General features: G+C 41.5%; 2 protein-coding genes across 3 annotated transcripts; one reads left to right on the top strand and one right to left on the bottom strand.

The window, feature by feature from the left end:
• Positions 1-12,270: 12,270 nt before the first annotated feature.
• Positions 12,271-25,445, top strand: LOC130375663 (uncharacterized). Its single transcript, XM_056582698.1, has 4 exons — positions 12,271-21,738; positions 23,377-23,484; positions 23,714-23,921; positions 24,755-25,445. Exons 1-4 carry the CDS (start codon positions 21,578-21,580, stop codon positions 25,217-25,219), a joined length of 942 nt encoding a protein of 313 aa, XP_056438673.1. The 5' UTR covers positions 12,271-21,577; the 3' UTR covers positions 25,220-25,445.
• On the bottom strand, positions 16,339-21,637 carry LOC130375674 (coiled-coil domain-containing protein 106-like). Of its 2 annotated transcripts, XM_056582718.1 has the most exons (4): positions 21,597-21,637; positions 19,848-19,961; positions 17,157-17,357; positions 16,339-16,837 (listed from the first exon to the last, which is right to left on the bottom strand). In XM_056582718.1, the coding sequence occupies exons 1-4, from the start codon at positions 21,607-21,609 to the stop codon at positions 16,539-16,541; spliced, it is 627 nt and encodes a 208-aa protein (XP_056438693.1). In that variant the 5' UTR covers positions 21,610-21,637; the 3' UTR covers positions 16,339-16,538. The 2 variants fall into 2 exon arrangements, with proteins under 2 accessions (XP_056438693.1, XP_056438684.1); XM_056582709.1 differs by lacking the exon at positions 21,597-21,637 and having other exon boundaries at positions 19,848-21,072.
• Positions 25,446-26,099: the final 654 nt, after the last annotated feature.

Raw genomic sequence — 26,099 nt, 5'->3', positions numbered from 1 at the left:
TTGCCAGTCTCACCCAGAATCTGACGAGTTGTTCAATAAAAAATTATTCCCTGTGCGTCCAGAAGGGAAGTTAGCATATCCTAGCCAAGCTCTTTTTATGTGAGGGGAATACACTTGTTATTACTTCACACTGTTTTCCAATTTATTGAGAAATAGTCGCTTTTTTAAAACAAGATCCAGGCACAACAAGACGACAACAAGATTGTAGTTTTTCTACAAACACTGATAATTCTGCTATTTCTTTTTGCGTGATTGGCAAGATTTAATGATTCATCAGCTGGTCCTGGTTTGGTAGTCCACATGGGGGGCATCCTCTCAGCGGTGTAACACAGGTAGCGTAATAATCATTGACCAAAAATAGTGCTGTATTAGGAAACATCCGGTTGGAGGAATGGTTATACTACGGGACCAAAGTCCCGGTTATACAACGCTCAGTCAGTGCGCTTAGACCCCTTCACACTTGGCTTAGGGACTGTAGCTACCAATAACATAATAACGGGCAATAACGTAATAACTGCCAATAACGTAATAATTTAAATGTAATAAAGCCAATAACGTAATAACTTGCCAATAATGTATTAAAGTTCTTGAGCCGATAACGTAATAACTTTTTGCCAATAATGTAATAACTTATTACGTTATTGGCTGGTTATTACATTATTGGCCTTGTATTAAAAAATCCTTTGAAAATGTTATAACAGAGCCAATGATGTGATAACTGAGGCATCACTTTATTTTATTTTCAATATCTGGAAAGAAACTGTCACATTTGTATGAGCCTTAATATTAATATTAACAGCATTAATATTGCATCGTGCAACACATGCTTGAATATCTGACCCTACAGATACCCCTCCACCCTCCTACCCCCCTCCACAGGAGGTCTTAAAGGAGCCAAGAGTCAATTTGGATTCATATGTAACTCTTAGGGTTCCGTTATAGTGCTCCTTGTATCCAACTCCGTGACCACGCAGACGCTTCAACGGAGTCGTGAGCCTTTCGAAGATCTGCGTTGCAGTTGTCAGTATGGTATTGCAACTGTTACGTATATGCTGAACATATGCTGCCCCCACATAGCCTCTAGGAAGCAGATTCAAACACACAAGCTGTATTACCCTCACATAACCACTAGGAAGCAGGACCGAACATATAAGCCGTAAATACTGTACATAGCCACAAGGGAAGCAGGACCTTACCTTGAAGACCTTTAGATAGGTGAAGAAGCCGAGGCTAATACGTCACATAGGACACGCCCACTTCAAATAGGCCACGCCCACTTGACCCGATCAATCTAGACAGAGAGGTTGGAGGTCAGAAAACTTCAGGTAGTACAGGACTCGCGGGTTAGAGTTTTGATCAGCTGGGAGTCGCTCAGCACGTGTTCCACACACTTCCCCTCCTTTTGCTCCGTAGTTACCATACCGAAATACTTTAACAAATAAAGTGAGTTAAAAGCGATCCGGATTGGACTACTTTCTTTGAAGAATGCTGCACAACTCACCGCTGGAACGCTAGGGGCTACGGGAATGAGACGATACTGACCAATGACAGCCCTGCGGTCTCCATCGTTCTGAGTAGCCTCGACGGAGAGTAACATTTTTTGGAGGGACAGGTCGGGCTACGGAGACGGTCTCCGACAGGGTTTGCGACGATGGAGAGGCATTAAACAGTATCATAAAACAGGCTTTACTTTTACTCTGGGATTTTTTAATCGGACAAAACAGCTTCAATATTATCATATCATACTGCTTTATTCATTTTAACCCTAACCTGAATGTTTGTCTGATGCATATGCTCTTGGTGCTTGTAATGATATCATAAGGCCCCCGGGACACAAGGGGGCGCTGTTGTATAATGAATGATCACACTAGTAGCTGGAAGATTATGTATTTGTTTCATTAAAGCATTACGGTTTAGCAATCAATGTCAGTCGCAGTCTCATTACATGGTGTCAGAACGGACGAATCTTCGCCAAGATGGAAGCATTAAAAGCACCAGACCCTCTGAGTGGAAGGAAATATCGCAGACCCTGGGGAGTGGTTTGGCGTTGCACCTGTGTGTCTAGCGTCAGTGAGCGCTGATGCACGGAGCTGGTGAGTTCCGTTTGTGTCTCTCTCCGTTAGATTTTTATGTTAACCCCTTGTTTGTTGCCCTTGAACGGCTGTGGTGGTTCACACTGCTTTGCGACGTGCTTTTAGACACGCGGGAGAAACTCTGGTGCGTAGACAATTTAATTGAACTGTTGGAAGGGTGGATTTTGATTAACTCGTAACCTAGCTTGAGCCGGTGGTAGCTTAGTTTTTTTCCCCGCCTTGATATTTCAAATGCGGTTGTTTTATCCGTTATGTGTGGTCAATGGGCCTATCTCACAACTTCCTGGTTCGGCGTTCGATTTTGCCTTCACCGGGTAAAGTGACTTCCGGTCGCGTAGTCCATGATATTTGACAATGGCGCGGTCAAAAAACAAAAGCTTCTGTTGTGTACCTCTATGCGCCAATTCAAAACCATAACAACCGTATTTACATTTCCACGATTTCCCAAATAATACCCAATACAGCAGTGGCGATCAGACGGAATGAAGGAGTTAATTTCGTAATTCAGAATGGGAGTACACTGGTCTGTAGTCGGCATTTCTCAGCGGCTGATTATGACGACGGGAGTACTACGCTGAATACTGGAGCTGTTCCTAGTCGTTTTGGCTGGAACAGCTACACCACAGCCCCGAAAAAAACACCCGTGTATAAACGGGTGTCAGCTCGAAAAGCTGAAGGAGAGGACAAAACACAAACGGACCGGAGAGGTACTGGGGAACATGACTACACGACACGCCCCCCTGCCGGTAAGTAGATGTGTGCTAACTAGCTGTTATGTCTGTTATTTGTGTTCAACACTTGTTGGGCTATTGTATAATTTTGCCAAACATGGCATGGTTAACGTTAAAACATTCAATCAACATCAGACGTACTGTTAAACTGGGGTTGCATATTAATTCAGATTCATCTTTATTGGCCAGGTTTGCGAACAAACGAGGAATTTGACAACCTATAGTTAATACATAAAAAAGAAAAACAGAAAACAGTACAAATCTAATAATAATAAATATAAATAAACTTAAGTATACAGAATATCAATACAATAAAAAGAAAGGGTGAATACGAATGAATGGTAATGAAGACTGATTTGTCTTCTTTTTTTGTAGGTGCACTGGATGATGCCCTGGAGTATATTGCTGAGCTGGAGGCAAGGCTGCAAGAAATGTCCATGGGGCCACTAACTGTCCTCAACAGATTTTGTGTGTCTGATCAGACCATGACATATTATGCTCGGTTTCCATCTCAAGAAGTGTTTCAAGTGTTTTGGGAGTCTATTTTGCCCCTCAACACAATATATTCTTTATTGGAGCAAAGCACAGAGGATTGGACAAGAGGCGATTCCAACACCAAGCCCTTCAAGGAAGATTCCAGTCATTGATGAGTTGTTCATCTACTGTTGTAGAGTAGCAACTGGCCTTAAAGAACAGGTCATTGCTGACATCTTCCAGGTCAGCACAGCTGAGATGGTACCAACTCCAAGCTGGATATTCCCTGTAGGATGTGGGACATCAAAGGGCGAAACGTCAAATAAAAATGTGACTTTTTTTTTATATTGTAGTGATAACAGATGTATTCAAATATGCATCTTTTCATAATGAGCAAGTTTAACAGAGTGCAAATTGCAAAACAAATGTCTTACCAGCATACGCTCTGTAGAGTGTGGACTTGACTCCAGTCTTCCCCACCGACTTGGGTTTCTTCACCACCAGGTCACTCACAGCCTCTGGATGGATTCCCTGAGGCGAACAACAATACAGGAAATGCTCATATACTCTAGACAAATACTGAAGTGTATGATTTGCAGAGGACACAACAGCACACGTGGGTTCGAGGTCGATGCCACATCTGTGGTTGACTGGTACAGGCCAGGGAAGGTGGAACCACATCAAGGCCCAGCTGCACATAATGCGCTGTCTGGAACAGCAGAGCGGTTACATGGCTACAGAAGCCTTTGCCCGCAGCACAGCTACAGCTCTGAGAGACCCAGTTGTCCCAACAGCCTCCAGGGTGATCTGTGAACACCATAAGAATTGAGTTACTGAACTTAGTAGGTAGGACCTTGATATGGAGCCTGCAACCGCAGAAAAGCCATGTACAGTTCCGTGCAAAACTCTTGGGCCACCATTACATCTGTTGTTTTAGCAATGTTATAACTAGCCTAGATGTTTGTCCTTTTAATGCACTCAACAAATTTCCTTTATTTACGGCTTGTGCCTTAATGAAGAGGAAGAAAAATACATAGGTCTGCAGGGGTTGACACTAACGGTTGCCCGCTTGCCCGGGGCAAGTAAAAAAAATGTTTGGGCAAGTTGAGATTTTTTCTGGTTGCCCGAACGGGCAAGTGGATTATGGGTGGATGTTAATATAAAAGCTATTTATTCAAATGTTTTTAGAAACTGCAGAACAACCTTTTGTTCCGCAAAACCACACAAAATAGAAGTATTTGCAATTGATCAGCGCGCTGTCTTCTCTTCTCTCGGAAAGCGAGTTAACAGACACGCATCGCTTCAGTGCGAATATAGCCCCGCCTTCTGTCACTCACTCGCAGTGCGGTCTCTGGCAGTGATTCGCTAAAGGTTAGCCAACACAGCTAGCATCTCAAGTAGAGCACCTCTGCGAACGGTTTAGGTAGAAGTTAAATGGAGTAGTGATGGAGGAGTGCAGTTTGGAAGTACTTTCGATTGAGGCAAATTATCAAGGAAAGTCAAGAACACGGTTTTGGGTTTCATAACTGTGCACATGCACACAGCAATAGCGATCTTTTTCACGAAATTGGACCCTCACAAACTACATTACATGAAAGCTGAGCCTCCACTTATTCCAACAGTCCAAACCATTTCATTCTGTGACTAAAACTCGCAAATAACAACTTAATAAGAAACGTCCCCTTTTCTTTTAACAACCAAAATGAAGTAGGCCTATTACCTTTGTGATTTTTGTCCACAAAGTGGATTCCACCATAAACAGATTATCCAGTATCTGGCCCAAATTTTGCAACTAAACATGGTGCTTTCAATCAATGAATAAGAGAAGGTTTCTTAGGAAATAGGTAAATTGCCTTCAATCAGAAAACATATTCTTCAGCGCAATCTAGTGGCCATATATTTATTTGCGAGTGTTTGGCTTGGCGCATTCGATTGCCCTGAACTTTAAATAGAGGTGTCAAGTGTCAAAATTGTAAGATATCTACCTTTATTTGTGTCTCATAGTAAGACAGCGCTCCCAACTGATAACGACCAACTGATACTGATAATTATTTCAGGTGGAAATGTTATCTTCCACTTATGCTGTGTTCCATGGCATTATTCACTTTAACCAAGTATTATCCCCATTGAATATTTCACTTGCACATAAATCTTTCTTTTGGCCCAAAGATGACATTATCGCCCTTGCAGTTGTGGAGATATAATCTATTTACTTTGGGTATGTTCTTTCCTGAAAAAAACTTTTCCCCTGATATCGAAAATGGTATAGAATATCGATCTTTTTCCAGGTATAGTGTTGAAGTTAGAAAATCCAGTATCGTGACTGACAACCCTACTAGAAACGCGATTGTGATTATTCAGTTAGAGCTACAAGAAACTTGAAAGTTAAAAAAGACATATCTTTGCTACTACCTCTGACATTTAGTTATGTACATTTGCATCAAATCATGCAGGTCTGCATATAACTTGGCGATAGCTTTAATAGGTTGCAACTGTGGACTGAAATCATTTCATGGCACGGTGTGACCGCTCGATAAATAAGTAAACAAAGAGAAGTTTGTTAGTTTTTAAACACAACATGTGTGGAAGCTAACATTCAGCTTCAGTCTGAGCTAGGATGATTTTTCTGAGCCCCCCCAAAACCAGGCCGGGTGCCTGGCAAAAAGTGGCCCGTTCACGATTCTGATTATAATTTGGGCAAGTGAACATTACATTCGGGCAAGTTGATCCTGACCTGTACTTGCCCGATGGGCAAGTGCTTTTGAAACCTTAGTGTCAACCCCTGGGTCTGTACAGCCACAACATTGCAGCAAGCTAGGTGGGCCAAGTCTTAAGCACGCTACTGTTTGTAAGAAAGAACAATGAAAATGATCTGAACTTCAGAAGAAGAGGACAACTGCAACTGCAGTTGTTAGTCCAGACAGACTATCAAAACTAACAGACTTGGGCCAACGGGCCCTAACTCAGCAGAAACCTGTAGTATGTGGGGCTCCTCATTCCTCCTCATCGAGCGGTTGCATCTACCTCTCACTACCACCTTTCCATCAACTATATTTGACACTTAGCATATACATAATGTTAATAATATGTCGCTGATCGGTAGAAAACTGGTCAGCAAATAACTAGCTGAACCTGTCCTTGCCTAAACTAATGCTAAAATGCTAACGCTACACACGGAGACTTCATAGCCACCATGGCTAATTATATTCATAATATTATAGTCTACACGTAACAAATATGATCATTTTACTCACATTTCACACAGACAATATTTCTGACGATTTATATGGATCGTATATGGTTTGCTTGTCATCACAAAACATGAATGAGCAAGGCGGCCATTGAATAGCCTACTGACAACAACAAAACACCTTAGACAACTTACCTTGATAATTGTGTACAAACTCCTCCACAAAAAACTTGTACCCCTTTGTCAGCCTGGGCTGTGGTGTTGCTGAGTGTGTCTCCACAATCTTCTGCACATCTTCGAATCGTAATTTGGGAAAACCCACCAGGGAAGTGGCGAAGAAACGATCCATTTTTGCATTGACGGCAATACAAAAATGACTACGCCGGAAGAATGTTTACCCGGTGTGACGTCATTTCCGATTTTTGTGAGATAGGCCCATTGTTGGCTTCCTTTGTTTTGTAGAGTGGAGAGTGATATCCCGGATTGTGTGTGACGCCCGTGTTGTTTTGACTCCTTTGGAAAGGTATGCCTGTTATGTGCCTTGTTTATGGTAAAATATGTAAAATGAGTGTGAGGAAAATGACGATTCTATTATATTTTATTTCCTTTATTAGTGTATATATTTAATATACTGTCTTTTTATTTATTTGAGATCATTTTATGCTTTGTTTACATTTTTATAATTTATTCCCTGCATGTATTCATTGAAAGTCACAGGATATATTAAGCTAGCGTGAGTGAGTGAGCGCTGATGCACGGAGCTGAGTGGAGAGTGATATCCCGGATTGTGTGTGACGCCCGTGTTGTTTTGTCTCTTTTGGAAAGAATAAACCTCCAGTACTCGACTCCTGTGTGTACCTCACTCAAAGATACAAAACACAACGCAGAAAGACATCGGTTACAAATGGTGCCGTGACCCGGATTCTTCAGATCAGCCGCTGCAGATCGCCGAGGTTATGCTGTGAGCAAGTAAGCGTATCGTACAGCAAGCAGGAAGGATCCGTTGATCGTTGAGACCTTTCATAAAAGTTTTTTTTATTTGTGGCTGTGTTTTTCCACAATTTATTATTATTTTTCCTCAAATACAGTGTCCCTGTACAGTTAAATATTATTTTAACATCACATTTCGACTGTTATATTCCACCATATTCATTGTGTTTTAATTATAATGGATTTTACACGATTTGGGATGGGTAGAGGGTGTTTGCAACCAGGGAATGCAGAGCAAACTAGGACGCCAGGCATTAGCAGCCCTCAGAGTATAGATAATGGTACGCCTGTAGCAAGGCAGATGTTTTCCACTCCCGCCACTGCTGATAATGACACTCTGGCACAACTGCGTGACCTCTTAGGGGAGCTGGGAACCCACATTGGTAACACTGTTGTGAGTCGCATATTAGCCAACCAAACAAGTACCCCCAAACTCAATGCTAGACACAGGCTCAATGGCTTGTACAATGAGTGAAGAAGCAGAAGAGGAGCTCCACAAGGCAGGGTTGCTCTCAGAGGATGCTCAGTCCAGCGAAGACATCTTTCTGGTGGGTTGTGGTGGTGTGCATGTGCGGCCCAAGTGCATTCATCAGTTAAAGTTGAAAATCTATGGACAAGAAGCAATCGTGCCCACATTAGTCGTGCCAGGTCAGCGTGACCAAATGATAGTAGGCACCAATGTGCTGAAACACCTGCTACGCCAACTCAAGCAAAATCCCAGCTATTGGCGCGTGCTGAGTAAAGCTGACTCCACTGGTGAACCAGGCATCGAACAGTTCTTGAGCATGCTCTCGGGCATAACAAGATGGAAAGGTGACATTATCCCAGACGTCATTGGGACTGTGAAACTTACCAATGCTGTGACGCTGATGCCCAAACAGGAGCACATAGTGTGGGGAAAGCTTCCTGGAAAGGCTCCTATCTCAGAGGGAAGTACCATACTGGTGGAACCTTCAAAGTCCCACTCAAACCGGAAAAGCATCATGGTAGGGAGAACTGTGTTATCAATGAGTGTAGACAGGTGGGTTCCTGTGAAGGTCGTGAACCCAAGTGACAAGCCTGTAACACTGAGGAGGAACATGAAGTTAGCTGAGGTTTCACCGTGTGTGGCACTTGAAGACTTCGAGCTCGGAGTGGACCATGTCACCGACACAGAGCTAAAAGCACAAGGCCAAAGCGTAAGAGTAAGCACTGACCATGTCCCTGATACCTCTGTAGCTACCACCCTTCAGGACAAGCTTGCTGGTCTTGGATTGAACGATATAGACATCAACTCTTGTGAAGTGTCCCTGTATTGGAAGAACCAGCTTGTGGAACTCATACAGCGGCATGGAGATGTGTTCTCCAAGGACAAGCTGGACTGTGGCCTGGCCAAAGACTTTGTCCACCGGATTCATCTGACTGATGAGCGCCCCTTCCGTCTAGCATACCGCCGTGTCCCACCAAGCCAATACCAGAAACTAAGAGAAGTCCTCTCTGAGATGGAAGAGAAGAACATCATACGCAAGTCATCAAGTGAGTGGGCTTCGCCATTAGTACTGGTTTGGAAAAAAAATGGAGAGCTGCGCATCTGTGTGGACTACCGGTGGCTCAATGCTCGCACAGTGAAGGATGCCCACCCAGTACCCCACCAAGCTGACTGTTTGGCTGCGTTAGGGGGAAATACCATATTCAGCGCCATGGACTTGACATCGGGGTTCTACAATGTCCCCATGCATGAACCGGACAAGAAGTTTACTGCCTTCACTACACCAGTAGGCCTCCATGAGTTCAACCAACTACCCCAAGGCCTGTGCAACAGCCCGGCGAGTTTCATGCGCCTCATGATGAGTGTCTTTGGAGACCAAAACTTCTTGACCCTGCTGTGCTACCTTGACGATGTTTTGGTCTTTGCCCCAAATGAAGAGGAAGCCCTGAACAGACTCAAAATGGTCTTTAAGCGGTTGAGAGGACATGGGCTTAAGTTGGCACCGAAGAAATGCCATTTCTTTAGGCGAAGCGTCAGAGTGAAGCGGATTTGATGATGGAGGATGGAGTCACACCGTCAGCAAAAAGGATCAAGTCTTTCCTCGGTATGATAATGTATTACCAGAGATTCATACAAAACTGTTCCAGCATGGCAAAGCCCCTGTTCTCCCTGACCGCCGCTGCCACTGGAAAGGCCAACGCAAAACGGGCTTCTCACTTCAAAAGGCTCAGCCCAGGTGATTGGACCCAAGAACAGAGCAACTCATTCAACCAACTAAAGGCTGCTCTACTGAACTCAGTTGTGTTGGCTCATCCAGACTTTGGTCGCCCTTTCATTCTCTCAACCGACGCTTCATTGGATGGATTGGGAGCTGTACTCTCTCAAGTCCCCGAAGGAGGGAGCAAGGCACGTCCCATAGCCTTCGCAAGCAAGGCTCTGACTGGCCCTCAAATGAAGTATCCAGCTCATCGGTTGGAGTTCCTCGCTCTCAAATGGTCTGTGTGTGATAAATTCAGCCATTGGTTAAAGGGACATTCCTTCACCGTCTGGACCGACAATAACCCGTTAACCTACATCCTCACAAAGCCAAAGTTGGATGCTTGTGAACAGCGGTGGGTGTCGAAGCTGGCTCCATACAACTTCAGTATCCAATATATCCCAGGCAGCAAGAACATCGTCGCGGATGCCTTGAGTAGACAACCCTTTGTCAAGCCACGGGTCAGCGAGAGACTTATAGCAGAGCCGTATGGAGCTCTGCTGGAAGAAGCGCAGCAGATCCGAGATGACAGGATACAGGATGTGTTTCGGCTGAGCACCAACTGCCAAGAGGTCAAAATGGGTGGATCTGAAGTGGCATGCAGTTCAATGAGCAGTGAAGAAGTGACAGCCGTCCTGGATGGTCAAGTTGAGTGGGTTGAGGGACCCAAAGGACGAGTGATCTCCTGGCTGGCAAACAATGTGCATAAGCTTGTTCCACCAGGTGAAAGTGCCTTACCTGTCTTCTCCCTTAAAGAGCTCCAAGACAAGCAACAGGAAGACACTATACTGGCAAGAGTCATACACTACGTGTCACGTGGTAGTAGACCATCGAGGCGAGAAAGAGTCAAAGAGCCTCTCAAAGTCCAGAAAACTCTAAAGCAGTGGGAAAAGCTCAAGATGTTGGATGGTATCCTGTATAGAGTGATCAAAGACTCACTAACTGGCAGAAGGCGTTACCAGTATGTCGTGGCTGCATCACTGACCAAGCAGGCTCTGCAGGGTGTCCATGATGAGGCTGGGCACCAGGGACAGCATAGGACTCTATATCTTGCGAGGCAGAGGTTCTTCTGGATTGACATGGAACGAGATGTCCGTGAATATGTCAAGTCATGCAAGCGCTGTGTGGTAAGCAAGACACCCGAACCTGAAGGGAGAGCGCCTCTCGAGAGCATCAAAACAACAAGCCCTCTCGAGATGGTCTGCATTGACTTTTGGTCAGCCGAAATCCCAAATGGAAAAACTGTCGATGTCCTGGTCATCACTGACCATTTCACAAAAATGGCTCACGCTTTTCCATGTCACGATCAGTCAGCAAAGCAGGTTGCCCGTCAGCTCTGGGATCGATACTTCTGTGTCTACGGCTTCCCAGAGAGAATTCACTCCGACCAAGGAGCCAACTTCGAGAGCCAGTTGATCCGAGAGTTACTGCTGATTTCTGGTGTAAAGAAGTCGAGGACAACGGCTTATCATCCCATGGGAAACGGTGTGGTTGAACGCTTCAACCGGACATTGGGAAGCATGATCAGAGCTCTCCCTCCAAGAGCCAAGCAAAAATGGCCCCAGATGTTGCAGACGTTGACTTTCGCCTACAACTGCACTGCCCACGAGTCAACAGGCTACGCCCCGTTCTATCTAATGTATGGGAGGATCCCCAGACTCCCAGTTGACGTGATGTTCCACAATGTGGAGAGGGACTGTGACATCGCTGACTATGATAAATATGTCCTTAAACTGAGGGAGGAGTTAAAAGAGGCATTATCATCTGCTCAGGCCAATGCTGTCACCAGTCAGCAACACCAAACTGAACTGTACAACAAGAGGACCAAAGGTCATGACATCGCTGAGGGAGACCAAGTACTCTTGTCAAACAAATGTGAAAGGGGACGCAAGAAATTGTCTGACAAATGGGAGTCTGTCCCGTACATGGTGGTCTCAAGAGATCCTAGGTGTCATACCTATCGGATAAGGAATACAAGCAGTGGCCGTGAAAAGGTTGTGCATCGCAATCACCTCCTGTGCGCAAACTTTCTTCCACTTGAGGTGGAAGATGAAGAGGATGTTGACGCATCGTTCACTGAGTCATCTGAGTTGATTCATGACGAGACACAAAGCCGCGTGTCAGATGTGGCGACAGGTGATGTCACAGAAGACAGGACATCCAGTTGGGTTCTGGATAGTGCTTCTGTTGTCCAAACATGTCTTGACGATGATGAAGAGCTTGGAGACATTGACCTGCGGGAAAGTGTTAGCCGGAGGTCAATGAGTGTGTCAAGTGTGGTCGATGAAACAGGCTGTAGCAATGACCCCCCAAGCACTGTGATCAGTGTTGTCTCCCGTATTAGAACAAGGGTGGGTAGGCTGGTGAAACCTGTAGATAGACTCATTCAGAACATGACCCAGAGGAAAATACTAGCTTGAGTGATGAACCTCTGTAAGCCATCAAGTACCTTGAGACAATTCTTTAATCCAGTGTTTGGGTTGAAAATGTGTTAGAGTAGCAGTGATAAATATTAGGTACTCCTTCTTTTGAAAGGTATATTTAAGTATTACCTTTATGAAGTAATGTGTAAGGTGGTGTAAAAGGCACCCTTTTTTGCAAGTGTACCCTGGAGGGTTGCGCAGCCCTCGGCCATTTTCTCAGTAATATGAGTAACTAATGAGTTGCATAACGTGAATGTATTGGGAGTGTTCTGCTAAAGTCTTAATGTATTTTGGTGAAGTTCAGAGGGGAGTATGTAGCCGAGCTAAATTTAATTTGATTTTGTTTTATTTTTTTATCATTGTTCATACCTTTTTTATTGTGAACTCCACCAAATATTGGTTCCTAAGTAAGTTGATTTCGTTGTTTCATATGGCATGCCTTTTGTTTCCCTGGGGAGTGGTTTGGCGTTGCACCTGTGTGTCTAGCGTCAGTGAGCGCTGATGCACGGAGCTGGTGAATTCCGTTTGTGTCTCTCCGTTAGATTTTTATGTTAACCCCTTGTTTGTTGCCCTTGAACGGCTGTGGTGGTTCACACTGCTTTGCGACGTGCTTTTAGACACGCGGGAGAAAGTCTGGTGCGTAGACAATTTAATTGAACTGTTGGAAGGGTGGATTTTGATTAACTCGTAACCTAGCTTGAGCCGGTGGTAGCTTAGTTTTTTTCCCGCCTTGATATTTCAAATGCGGTTGTTTTATCCGGTATGTGTGGTCAATTGTTTGCTTCCTTTGTTTTGTAGAGTGGAGAGTGATACCCCGGATTGTGTGTGACGCCCGTGTTGTTTTGTCTCCTTTGGAAAGGTATGCCTGTTATGTGCCTTGTTTATGGTAAAATATGTAAAATGAGTGTGAGGAAAATGACGATTCTATTATATTTTATTTCCTTTATTAGTGTATATATTTAATATACTGTCTTTTTATTTTATTTATTTATTTGAGATCATTTTATGCTTTGTTTACATTTTTATAATTTATTCCCTGCATGTATTCATTGAAAGTCACAGGATATATTAAGCTAGCGTGAGTGAGTGAGCGCTGATGCACGGAGCTGAGTGGAGAGTGATATCCCGGATTGTGTGTGACGCCCGTGTTGTTTTGTCTCCTTTGGAAAGAATAAACCTCCAGTACTCGACTCCTGTGTGTGCCTCACTCAAAGATACAAGACACAACACAGAAAGACATCGGTTACACATGTACCAAGGAAGGTCCCCGTGGCCTTGAGAGACAAAGTAAAGGCAGAACTGAGAAGAATGGAAAAACCTGGACGTCATTGAAAAAGTAACAGAACCCAGGCCGTGGGTAAGCAGCATGGTCACAGTATGGAAACCAGAAAAACTGAAAATCCGGATATGCATGGACCCCAAGGACTTGAATGCCGCTATTGAAAGGGAGCACTACCCCATGAGGACGATCGAAGAAGTGATGGCTCGGAAGGCTGGAGCAAAAGTGTTCAGCACACTAGATGCTCAATGTGGATACTGGCAGGTCAAGTTGGACAAAGAAAGTTCAGCGCTGTGCACCTTTAACACCCGTTTCGGTCGCTACGCATACAAAAGGCTACCCTTGGAATAAACACAGCTGGAGAAATATAATATAAATTAAGTCTACTTCAGGAAAAGTGGCAGGTGCTTCTTGATGAAAAGGAGCTTCTCTGCTTTGTCACATGAAAGTCTGTTCCTCTTCTCATCGATGACATGAGAAGCAGCGCTAAACTCTCTCTTGCTATCGGTGCTTGTGCATGGAGCAGACAAGTATCTAGGATGGGAACAGAGAATCAAAACAGTTATCTCATAGCATCGACATTGTAGGCTATCTGTTTTTTGTAGGTCTTTTTATTTTTATTGATGGCATGTTTTTCTTTTCTGCCTAAGAAATAATTACATTTTTGAATGTCGGTATATGCCTTCTATTTTTACACACTATAGTATATAAGTATAGTATAATAGTTCAAAATATATAGCCTAACAAGAACTTTATGAATAACATATTTAATTCCATTTCCTAAATAGCTAACCTGCGTGCCGTCTGTGCCAGGTCGGGAAAGCGGCCTTGATTTGCCCTCCAATATCCGAGAGGGTTAATGCTCCTGGGGATGGGGACTTCTGATAGAAAAGCATCCAGCTGTTGAGCTTGTCTTCTGACTGGTATTTGGATTGCTCTCTTGGAGAATCTCTTCGAACATGTCAGACAGTAAGCAGGTGTTGACACTATGGTTTCAAAAGCACTTGCCCATCGGGCAAGTACAGGTCAGGTTCAACTTGCCCGAATGTGATGTTCACTTGCCCAAATTATAATCAGAATCGTGAACAGGCCTCTTTTTGCCAGGCACGCGGCCTGGTTTTCGGGGGGCTCAGAAAAATCATCCTAGCTCAGACTGAGGCTGAATGTTAGCTTCCACACATGTTGTGTTTAAAAAATAAGAAACTTCTCTTTGTTTACTTATTTAGAGAGCGGTCACATCGTGCCATGAAGTGATTTCAGTCCACCGTTGTAACCTATTAAATCTAACGCCAAGTTATATGTAGACCTGCATGATTTCATGCAAATTTACTTAAAGGAGCATTTCACTGGTGGAGGCATGAATATGTATTGAAATTGGGTCCTATATGTAGTCGGATAAAAAAATAAAATTCTAATTTGGTGCCGTCTTGACCGAGAAAATGCAGAAAGTGATTTTTTTGTGCTTATGGATGGAAGACAACAACTCCCACCATGCACCACGATGCACTGCTTTGCTGGCCACTCCCGCTGATCTAGATCTCCGCCTATCGGACACCTCAGTGGCTGTTCCATCTACCAAGCTGATACCGCAAGACTGCTTGATAATCATTTCACAAAACATTTCGGTAACACTTTAGTTTGATAGTCCACTGTTGACACTCAACAAGCCATCAGTAGATATGCAGTTGCATGTCAACAGTGAATGAGTTGACATTCAACCGAACTATCTCAACTGATAAGCAACATGTATTCAACTAACTGTAAGTTAACTATAAGTTGCACTATTAGTAGATGGTTAGTTGATATTTGACAGAGCTTGTTCAACAGATAAGAAACATGGATTCAACTAACTGTCTGTTAACTATAAGTTGCGCTATTAGTAGATGTTGTTTTGTACACGTAGCATGCATTCAACTAACTGTCAGTTAACTATTAGTTGCATTATTAGTAGATGGTTAGTTGATAATCAACAAAGCTTTCAACAGATAAGAAACAAGCATTCAACTAACTAAGTTAACTACACGTTGCATTATTAGCTGGCGTTTAGTTGATATTCAACAGTGAGTTAGTTGATACTCTACAGAGCTTGTCAACAAATATGTAACATGCATTCAACTAAGTGTTAGTTGACTATAGTATATTTTTATTTCGTTCATTTGTTTTTACAAAAACAGTCTGCAACAGACATTGTGCTTTTTACTACATGTTCTTTACAAATATTCAACTATCAGTTGAGTGTCAACTTCTAGTAAGTTGACTATCAACTGCTGTTATTAACCAATTCTCAACTTACGTTTCATATGGATCAACTTACCCTCCACTCACAAGGAACACATCTAATGAATGAACATTCAACCCTCTGTTGATCAGATATGTTCATTGTAAAATAAAGATGAGAATATTTTATCAATCAATAGGCACCCTGTGTAGGTGACAACCTGTTGATTGTCATATGACTGTCGACAAACTATCAGTCAATATTCAACTAAGCATTAGTAGAGAGGTCTTAGGACTGTCAAATTAAAGTGAAAACAGTTTAGTGTCTACACACTATTAACAGAGCAAAACAGAGAAAATAGTTCATTCTCAACAAACTATCAGTCGATGTTCAACTAAGCATTAGTAGAGAGGTCTTAGGACTGTCAAATTAAAGTGAAAACAGTTTAGTGTCTACACACTATTAACAGAGCAAAACAGAGAAAATAGTTGATTCTCAACAAACTATCAGTCGATGTTCAACTAAGCATTAGTAGAGGTCTTAGGACTGTCAAATTAAAGTGAAAACAGTTGAGAACAGTAGCGGTCTACAAACTAGTAACAGTACAAAATAGAGACAAGTTTTGCTCAACTGATCAGTAAAACTGGATGACCGCAAAGTGAAATAAACAACACATAAGCAGCATATCAGAGAAGAAAGCAACTTTATTATTTAAAAAAAACTAAGAGTCAAAAGAAACAAGAATACTATATACCGTTTGAACAAATAAAACAAAAACATTTTTTTTTTTTTAAATAAACTAAGAGTCAAAAGAAACAAGAATACTATAAACCGTTTGAACAAATAAAACAAAAACATTATTTTTTTTTTTAAATAAATAAACACTTTCCCCTTTCTCCTCTGTCCATTTCAGCCTCAGCCTCTTTTGGTGAATGGTATCAGTTTCTTTTTCTTTTTAAGTTCATCAATCTTCAAAGAAAGCTCTCCAACTATTTTTGAGTCGCAGACCTTTGATAAATGGAGGAGCGTCTTTTTGCCCTTTATCTCCTCCAGGACACTTCTGTCAGCTATGTACAGTTCCGCGATTGCGGCGGTGTCCTTCACAGCATTTCTTGAGACGCCTGCCTTTGCGAATGCCCTTGACATTGTGTGTCCCCTTTCCATTATTCGAAGGACCTGGCGGTACCGCTTCACCACATCCGATATGGTTGTCACTGAAAATGGAAAAAAAATCCATTTCATCACTCAATTTGGCCCACCTGATTGTGTTTACCTGCTCGATACTGCTCAACAGTTGGCAAATCATTTGTTTGATCTGTTTTAACAATTGATTTCCGGAAAAGAAAAATGTTGAATTGATAAACAATTCTGTTATTTAAAAAAAAAGTACTGGTATTGATAAAAAATGAGTTAATAATGGTTAAACACAATACAATTCCAAAATGGTCAAGGGGTTCACAAACTTTCAAGCAGCACTGTATATGTAATTTCTGAACCTAAAGAAATACAGGACAATTATATCATTTACTTTACCACGATATCCTTTGGCCTTTGACTTCTTCGACTTCTTCGACTTTTTGCTCCTTTTTTTTGCTTTTTTCTTGTGCTTCCTCTTTTTTTTTCGGCCATCAGAGGAGGAAGAGCTGCTGCTGCTGGAATCTGAGTCTGTGCTGGAGCTGCTACTTGCGTCAGTGTTTGACTCTGGTTCGGGGTCAGTGTTGTCCACTGTGTCACCTAGGAAATGACGAAAAGCAGAAAAAAGCACTTAAAACAACTTTTAAGGGTAACTTTACCCCCAGTCTCAGCATAACTTGTCACACTGCACAATTTTGAAAAATGCGTTCTGACCAAGGTTCTGACGGCTCAGTTAGGAAGGAGGTGGCTGTAAAGGACACTGGGTTAATCTAGCTGTCACTCAGGAAGATCTAAATGATATAACTTCCTTGAAAAGCAGAGTGACAGAGAGTCTAAGGGCGCTATCGCTACACGATGTGAGCTCATGTCACACAGATGTGTTGTTTGAGGTGGAGGATTTTTCTGATTTTAAATTGTTGGAGGGCAATTCGGAAGTAGATGATGTATCTTGATAGTAGTGTTATGAGACAGAGTAGCCTGAGTGAGTGAGCGAGAATGGCAGTGTGTTGTTGTTTGAGGGATTTCAGTGAGTGAATGGACGAGCGAGGAGAGCGAGCGGTAGCATGTGTCTGGGTGTGTAAATGCAAGCGAGAGAAAGCAGCATAAGCTAATGCAACCAACTGTAAAGTGAGTGCAACGGGAATAAAGTAAGCCTGTCAAGAATCGGTGTCCTCCTCATTCCGAACCACTGCCGGTAGAGTTAAGGGTGTTACCGTAACAGTTGTGTAATTTTTAAAAGAGCGCAGCTGGCTGGCTTTGCAGCGTTCACCTGTAAGGCGCAGGTGTGAATAGTGCCCACCTGATATGCTGATGTCTATCAGATGTTGTGACGTAGAGTGACCCTCCTACAATGGGTGAACTCCAATATTGTGATTGTTGTAGTGAAGCCACATACATTACAGTTTTTTTTCGATCGCTAACCTGAAAAAAACCCACATTGAGCTCCAGTTATGGGCACAACTGGAGCTCAATGTGCAAAAATCTAACTACAGTCTGCACTACCAACAGTCACTGGAGCTGAACAGTTCACATCACCTGCAAAATAGGCTCAGAGCAGTAAACACTATGAACCAGCCTCATCGCGATGACACATAATGTCACTCAGAACACATCCACACTCTCACTGCCACTCTTCTCCCTCCACCAACCTTTCTTCCTTGGTCCATTTCCAAAAGAAAGTATTTTTGCACTTTCCCTATATACTGTATATGTTCACTCACAAGTCTAAAACAAGACACCTTGTGTTTCAGTTGAAATAGCAATCCACAGTAGGGCTTTGACTTTTGCCCAAAAGTCATATTCGAAGTTCGTTTGTTTATTAATATTAATATTTGAATATATTCGAATATTTATTAATAGTATTTTGACCATTTAATGCCTTCAGTAAGACCTGGGCTGAATCCAAATACTTAGTACATACTATTTCTGTTCAGTGTCTACTGAACAGAAGCGTTCTACGCATAGCTGAAGACCATACTACACTGTCAAGTGTAGTACGGTCTACAGCTATGTGTAGAACGCTTCTGAAAGCTTCCGAACACCGCCGAAACTCCACCGGATGTTTGGAGATGACGTATCTCCCCTCAGATGCCGGCAAAACTACCTTGATAAGTTACCTGTTTTCCGTCTTGTCATCGTTGCTATAAAATTAAAAATGTCTCTTTTTACTTGATGACTTACTTTACTTTTTTACTCTTTTTAATGACTCTTTTTTCGCCGCTTTCTACGACGTCTTTCTAAGCCGCTGTTGGTAGTGTCGGGTCAGCCATCACTTCTTCGTTCGTTACCAGACTCCGGTTGCATTGTGGGATAGCGTAGTGACCTACCGTTGTATACTGTGGCGGTAGTACCAATGGGTAGTACGCATTCTTTAACGTTTTCTGTACTACACAATGCGTACTGAGCATTCGGACGCGCTATATTTGTGGCGTACTACAAAATGCATACTATAAGTATGAGTATTCGGATTCAGCCCTGGATTGGGTTTTGCAAGGTTAGTTTACCGGCGTTGCTATGGTTACCGGTCTTGTGTGTTCCAACGGTTTATTGGGTTTCTGATAAATCGCTGTCTAATCAATACTTCATTCACTGCCTCTTCCGTGGTCATTACAATATTATGAATAGACTGCGTCGGGTTCTCCGACGTCTCTCCTCTTGGCCTGCCGATAACAGGTTCGAATATTAAGGGCTGCCTAATATTCGTTGATTTATTTTTTGATATTCGAATTACCGGTATATTCGAATTACGAAGTTCGAAGTCAAAGCCCTAATCCACAGTGTTTAAAATGCACCAGGATGAAGTCCATTCTGTTTTGAATGTGTGGTTTACAGTTGTGACAGCAGTGTGTTAGCATTTGATCAAAGTGCTGAAAATCCACAGTGTTGTGCAGGTTGTGATATAAGCCATGAGATAAGTGTGTAGAGTTCTGAAAATTGTGTTTAAGCAATGAAAAATTAGCTAGTGGTTGGTCCACAGGAACTGCATGCTGAGTTTTGCACGTGTCGCTCCAGTTGTGCCCACTGTGGTTAAGCGATCATAAAAAACTGTATTGAAGTCCTCAGGTAATACTATACTCTAGCTTTACAAACCTTGCTCTGCTGAAGGCCTTTGCTCAAGCTGCTGCTTCAGTAAAGCATTCTCCTCCTCCAGCAACTCGATCCGGGTCTGCAGCTCTTCTGACCGCTTCTTCCATTGGACTTTGCCTAGTTGAAAAATAATATTTTCCATATTAACAACTGCAACATATGACATGATAGATAACAAATTCATGTTAGTAGAGTATATGAGGCAAACTTGTAGGAAAAGTAAAATGTTGATCTATAAAACATACTACTGAAGTCTCGACTGGACACACTGACAAGCATAGAAGAAATTCAAATCTCCTCATGAAGCACATGAATCTGCACCTGCCACTGTCAGGCAACTCGGAGTCCAACAAAAATAATCCCACACAAGGATCAATTCTTCCCCACCATAATATGTGTTAAGGTGTGTTTTTCTGCACAATCCTCCTCTCTCTGGATGTGTTTTACATAGCGTGGTTCCAGAGTACGCCTGTTTTAGGCACCTGAATACTGTGGATATTGTCTTTAATAATCGTGATTACACTGTCAATCAAAATAATCGTGATTATGATTATGATTTTTGCCATAATACACATGCTGATATGTTCAGCGATCAGATGGAGAGGAGCGTCTCCCGTAGCCTACAGTGCCAACAGGTTCACGCTGCGCTTTGCATGAAGTGTGTGTGTTTTTATTTTTCTTCCCAACGGGACCGTCAATACTGTCCCAGTGTCAGTTTGGAGCTGAACTGCGCCGAACTGACACCCAGCTGATACACAGCTAAATCAGCTGTGTTTCAGCTTGAGCCTATTCTTCTCGCGAGCCGCGCGTCCAGCAGCAAAAATACAGTAGGCTATACATTATGTTTCACATCGTAGGCTACAAACCACATAACGTGGCATTGACATAGGGCTACATATTATAAACATATGAAACAACAATAATTAGATGTTTTTCTTCTTTATTTATAGGCTAGATGTAGGCATTTTTATTATTTTTAACCCCATATTATATCAATGATATATTTCGCAGTTTTTATTTCGATCTTCCTGCTTCTCTCCACCCCAGAATGTCTGTCCAATGAATGAATGACCTCAGATCACGTGTGGTTTTGCTTCGTAATGCTGGTTCACTTGCAAAAGGGGCAGTATGAAAGTGGACCACACCAAACAAAAAAAATCTAAATTCTATTTGGTCTGGACCAAAGCAAGTGAACCAACGGACTTTCCATGTGTGAATACACCTTAAGTCACACCACTAAATACATGAGTAATACCATCTGATGACACTAAAATGCGCCTTGATAGGCGCTCATAGGCGCACAGGTCACACGAGACAAAAACCTGCAAAAATTATGTAGATAAATATCACTGGTAAGGGCTTCTGTTTTTGGTTGAAATACAGTTGCTTAATTGCAGCTGAATTATTACTTTGAAAAGTAGTCTAGCCACCGTCTCGCAATTAAACGCTTGTGGTGGCGTTAATAAAAAGTCCCACAATTTTATGGTTCATGGTCTAAAGCTAATTATGAGCCTTTGGTTGATATCCAGACAATCCTCTATTATTCAGTTGGCAATGACCACCCGCAACACTGCTACATGCGCCAAAGTATGTGAATATCGAGATGGGAAGAAAAGTCTACGATGTCGCCAAGCAGCTATTAACGTCGTCACCCCCCAGCTAAGCAAAGCTAACGTTACTAGCTCTTGCCGAGCCCGGCCAGAAACAGTTTGAGTATTACAATAACTTTACAAATGTGTCAACCCAACTTACCAGCAGTAGGCATATCGGAGCTTTCTCCTTCATTCCCCCGCTGTCCTTTTGAAAGGTTGCTGCAAAGAAAAGTGAAATGCAAAAACTGCAGACACAAAATGAAGATGGTCTACTACACACAGTCCACAGATCTCCACATCTGGTAAGTGTGCTAATGTTATTAATTATTGTTAACTCATGGGCCCATCAGTTGTTTGGCAATCGGCACAACCATTTAGGTTGGAATATGATATTATTGCGAGTTTCCGCGCCTCCACCGCGCAGCAGCTGGTCGCCTCCCTTCATTTCAAAGAGGGAACGCGGCAGAGGGGAGGCGGTTGCCCTACCGCTCAGCTTTCCCAAACTGTTCTCTCGACTTTATTATTGGTAAAAGCTCATACAGAGACTATTACACCGGTATACATGTTTTAAAAGAGCAATACATGTGATGAATTTCTGGTCAAGCTATCCCAACGAGGATGATTTTTTAAAAAGTCACTTTTCGCTTTTCGTGTTTTGATTTCCAAACGGATATGGATTGAACGGAAGATACACTGATTTTGGGGCCATAGGATTTGGGGCTGTCACGTTAAAAATTGTACCGGGGGCGAAAATTGTACCGGCCTACGTCATCCATAGTAATCCATTCCAAACCTGCCTGGCAACAGACGATCGCAACGGGGGATCGCGTCGAATGACGTGGAAGGTTCTTGAACATTCGCGAACTCGTTCATTGAGAGCGACAAGACAGATAACACTTATTTTACAAATTACATTTATTAGCGTTCCTAACTTTATATTTGTATTGTATTGCATTGTATTTATCTATTTCCCTACACAGTAATAGCTAAATGTTATGGGGATAACGTGAATAATAATAATAAAAAACAGTTAGTAAATGCCTGCTCACCTATCTACCTATCTATCTATCTATTAGCTATCTATTACCTATAATCTATTCTCTAAATTTAATTAAGGAAATTAAATTAACACAAGCTAGCTAGACTATGAACACATTAAACACTCAGTTTACTAGCTAAATTCGATTAAACAATTAAATGCAATACAAATATAAAGTAAAAACAAGTGTTATCTAGCGCGATCCGTTATCTGTATTATATTATTTCGTCTTCGGCAACATGAGCGCAATTGAAACCTGCCTGGCAACGAACAACCCCTTACGTAATCTGTTGTGAAGACGTAGGCCGGTACAATTTTCGCCCCCGGTACAATTTTAACGTGACACCGCCCCAAAAAAACAAATGCTAATATTGAAATATTTGTATGGTAGCCCTTATTAACAATTCCCATTTGAATGTAATATATGTAAGTAATGAATCAAATGCTAATGAATGGTTTGATTGATTCAATGTTATTATTTCAGACATATCAAAAAAACAAAATGAAATGAAAAGCATGAAAATACAATAGACAAAAATTATGTTCAAATCAATTCACAAAAATAAAAAAATAAAATAAATTAGATATATTTAATTGATATGCCTGAAACAAGTAGGAAGAACTATACACTTAATCCTACCCCTTTGTAATGCATGATTGAAATGATGAATAAGCTTGTACACAGCGAATAGCCGGAAGCATGTAGCTTGATATGTAGTATCAAGCTAGTTTAAGTTTTAAGATATCTATTTGATCAAGTTATAATTTATGACATGATCGTCAATAAGGGTTATTTACATCGCCACAATGTTTTAGGCTGAGCAGTTTGTAGACAATGTATGTATGTATATGTCAAACTTATAGACATCATTTAAATTTCCAATTTGTTTGTAATTTTCAGGGAGTGCCGTCGTAAAAGATGTGGACGTTTGAGGAGAAGTGTAAGGACCAAGTCTCTTTTCTCAAACTCACACTGTAGTCTCTTCACATGGATGAAGTACATTCACAGGTAATCATTTTAGGTTTTCTCCAACTCCAGTATTTCACAGATTACAGCTCTAGGTTCAGAGTGTGAAATGTTTGTACAATTTAAGCTGAAACTATAGTTGCAAGTTGCAACAGTAGTTTTTCAGTAGAAAAAGCTTTGTGACAAAAGTAGACTTACGGATTGATCAAACAAGCACATATTTTCTTTGTTTATGTAAACAGTTCTGATTAAATCTTTGTTTTCTTTGTAGATTTGCACAGGGTTTGCAGCTACGGCAGGTAGACATGCTTCAGGATGGCATCACTAAAAGCACTGCTACACTCTCAATGATGTCTAAAAAACTGCGAAGAATGTGCCTAAAAAGCCTTAAAAGGCACAGGAAAGAAAAAGGCCAGAAAATCGGTGGAGTCAACGCTATCGTCCACATTGACGAGAGCAAGTTCTGCCATAAGCGCAAGGTATATTTGTAATATAATTCACTAAATATGGGGTCATTCAATTTCAACTCATCAAAAACCTGATCTTTCCTCAGTTCTTGTTTTGGATTTTATTATAAACTTAATGTTGAAATATCAATTGTCTTCAAGAGAAATCTTTAAGCTTTACTTTTAGATTAATTATTGTGGAAGTTTGGCTCTATGAACATAATTTCTGAATTTTCGGAATTTGTATTTAAAGCCTCACCATTCAAAATATTTTCCCTGGAATGGTTTTAACCACACTTGAAAAAAAATATTAATTTAAGTACTTGATGATGTTAATGCAATCAAATAAATAGCACTATGTACTGTATTCACATGCAAATCGGCATATTGGAGGGGCCGATGAAAAGTTACAAGGTCATGACTTGTGTGCTGTATGCATCTTTCAAGAAGTATGGAAGACGCCTCGGAGTGTTTTGATACTATTTGCTATAACCAATCTATGCCTTAAGAAAACATGGGCTACATTATAGTTTTTTCAGGTAGAGCAAGTTGAAATAAGAAATAAAATTAGACTGTATGCTATATCATATCAAGGTAATCATGCAACTTCTAGGTAACTGTCAGGTAGTTCAATGCATGAAAGAGTTATCAACTCATTCACTGTTGACATGTAACAACACATACTAATAATAATATGCATTCCAAACTTAAAAAAACAAAAGTTTTTATATTACTCCATTATTTATATCATTTGGAAATTAGCATAATCATCCTACTTCTCACTGGCAGTAATATAACATTGATTATGTATATGTTTGACTGTAGGGTATTATTTATTTTATAACATTAATATTGTGTTTTGGCAGTACGGAAGAGGGCGCTTCGGGAACAGCTGGAGGAGAAAAAGGACATGGGTCTTTGGAATGCTCCAAATCAAACGGTCTGACAGGCGTCCTATTCTTCGCCTCGTGCAGAGACGAAATAAGGAGACCCTTGTTCCTATCATCAAAAAGCATGTTAAGCATCACAGTCTCGTCGTAAGTGATGAGTGGAGAGCGTATGCCGGTCTCGCCACAGAGGGCTACAGGCATGTCAGGGTGAACCACAGCCAACATTATGTTGACCCTCAGACAGGACTCCATACTCAGAACCTCGAGAGAGCGTGGCAGACCTATAAAAAGGAAATTTGGAGAATGCGGGGGAATCGGTCGGAGAAGGCCTTGAAAGAGCAGCTCTGCTTTATTGAGTGGACCTACTGGTTAGCGAGGAAAAATTCAGAAGGTGTCCTTGGCAGGCTTGTCAAGGACATAAGGCGCTCCTATCAGAAATAGGAAGCAGAGCTTGGCATTGATCAAAATAAGCTGAAATGGACAGAGGAGAAAGGGGAGTGTTTTAATTTATTTTTAAAAGAAAAGTTTTTGTTGTATATGTTCAAACGGTTTATAGTATTCTTGGTTCTTTTGACTCTTCAAACTCTTCCTTTGTAAAAAGAGTTCTGTTAAAGATTAGTTTTTTTTTAATAATAAAGTTGTTTATTTCACTTTATTTCACACTTGTCTCTATTTTGTACAGTTACTAGTTTTTAGTTTGTCTACTGTTCTCATCTGTTTTCACTTTAATTTGACAGTCCTAAGACCTCTCTACTAATACTTGGTTGAATATCGACTGATAGTTTGTTGAGAATCAACTATTTTCTCTGTTTTGCTCTGTTAATAGTTTGCACACACCAAACTGTTTTCACTTTAATTTGACAGTCCTAAGACCTGTCTACTAATGCTTAATTGAATATCGACTGATAGTTTGTTGAGAATCAACTGATAGTCAACTATTTTCTCTGTTTTGCTCTGTTAATAGTGTGCAGACACTAAACTGTTTTCACTTTAATTTGACAGTCCTAAGACCTGTCTACTAATGCTTAATTGAATATCGACTGATAGTTAGTTGAGAATCAACAATTTTCTCTGTTTTGCTCTGTTAATAGTTTGCACACACTAAACTGTTTTCACTTTAATTTGACAGTCCGAAGACCTGTCTACTAATGCTTAATTGAATATCGACTGATAGTTTGTTGAGAATCAACTGATAGTCAACTATTTTCTCTGTTTTGCTCTGTTAATAGTGTGTAGACACTAAACTGTTTTCACTTTAATTTGACAGTCCTAAGACCTCTCTACTAATGCTTAGTTGAATATTGACTGATAGTTTGTCGAC

The sequence above is a fragment of the Gadus chalcogrammus genome, chromosome 2, assembly GCF_026213295.1.
Source record: "Gadus chalcogrammus isolate NIFS_2021 chromosome 2, NIFS_Gcha_1.0, whole genome shotgun sequence".
In the NCBI taxonomy this organism is placed as follows: domain Eukaryota; kingdom Metazoa; phylum Chordata; class Actinopteri; order Gadiformes; family Gadidae; genus Gadus; species Gadus chalcogrammus.
The sequence above is the reverse complement of the archived record's forward strand: the minus strand, read 5'-3'. Positions and strand labels throughout refer to the sequence as shown.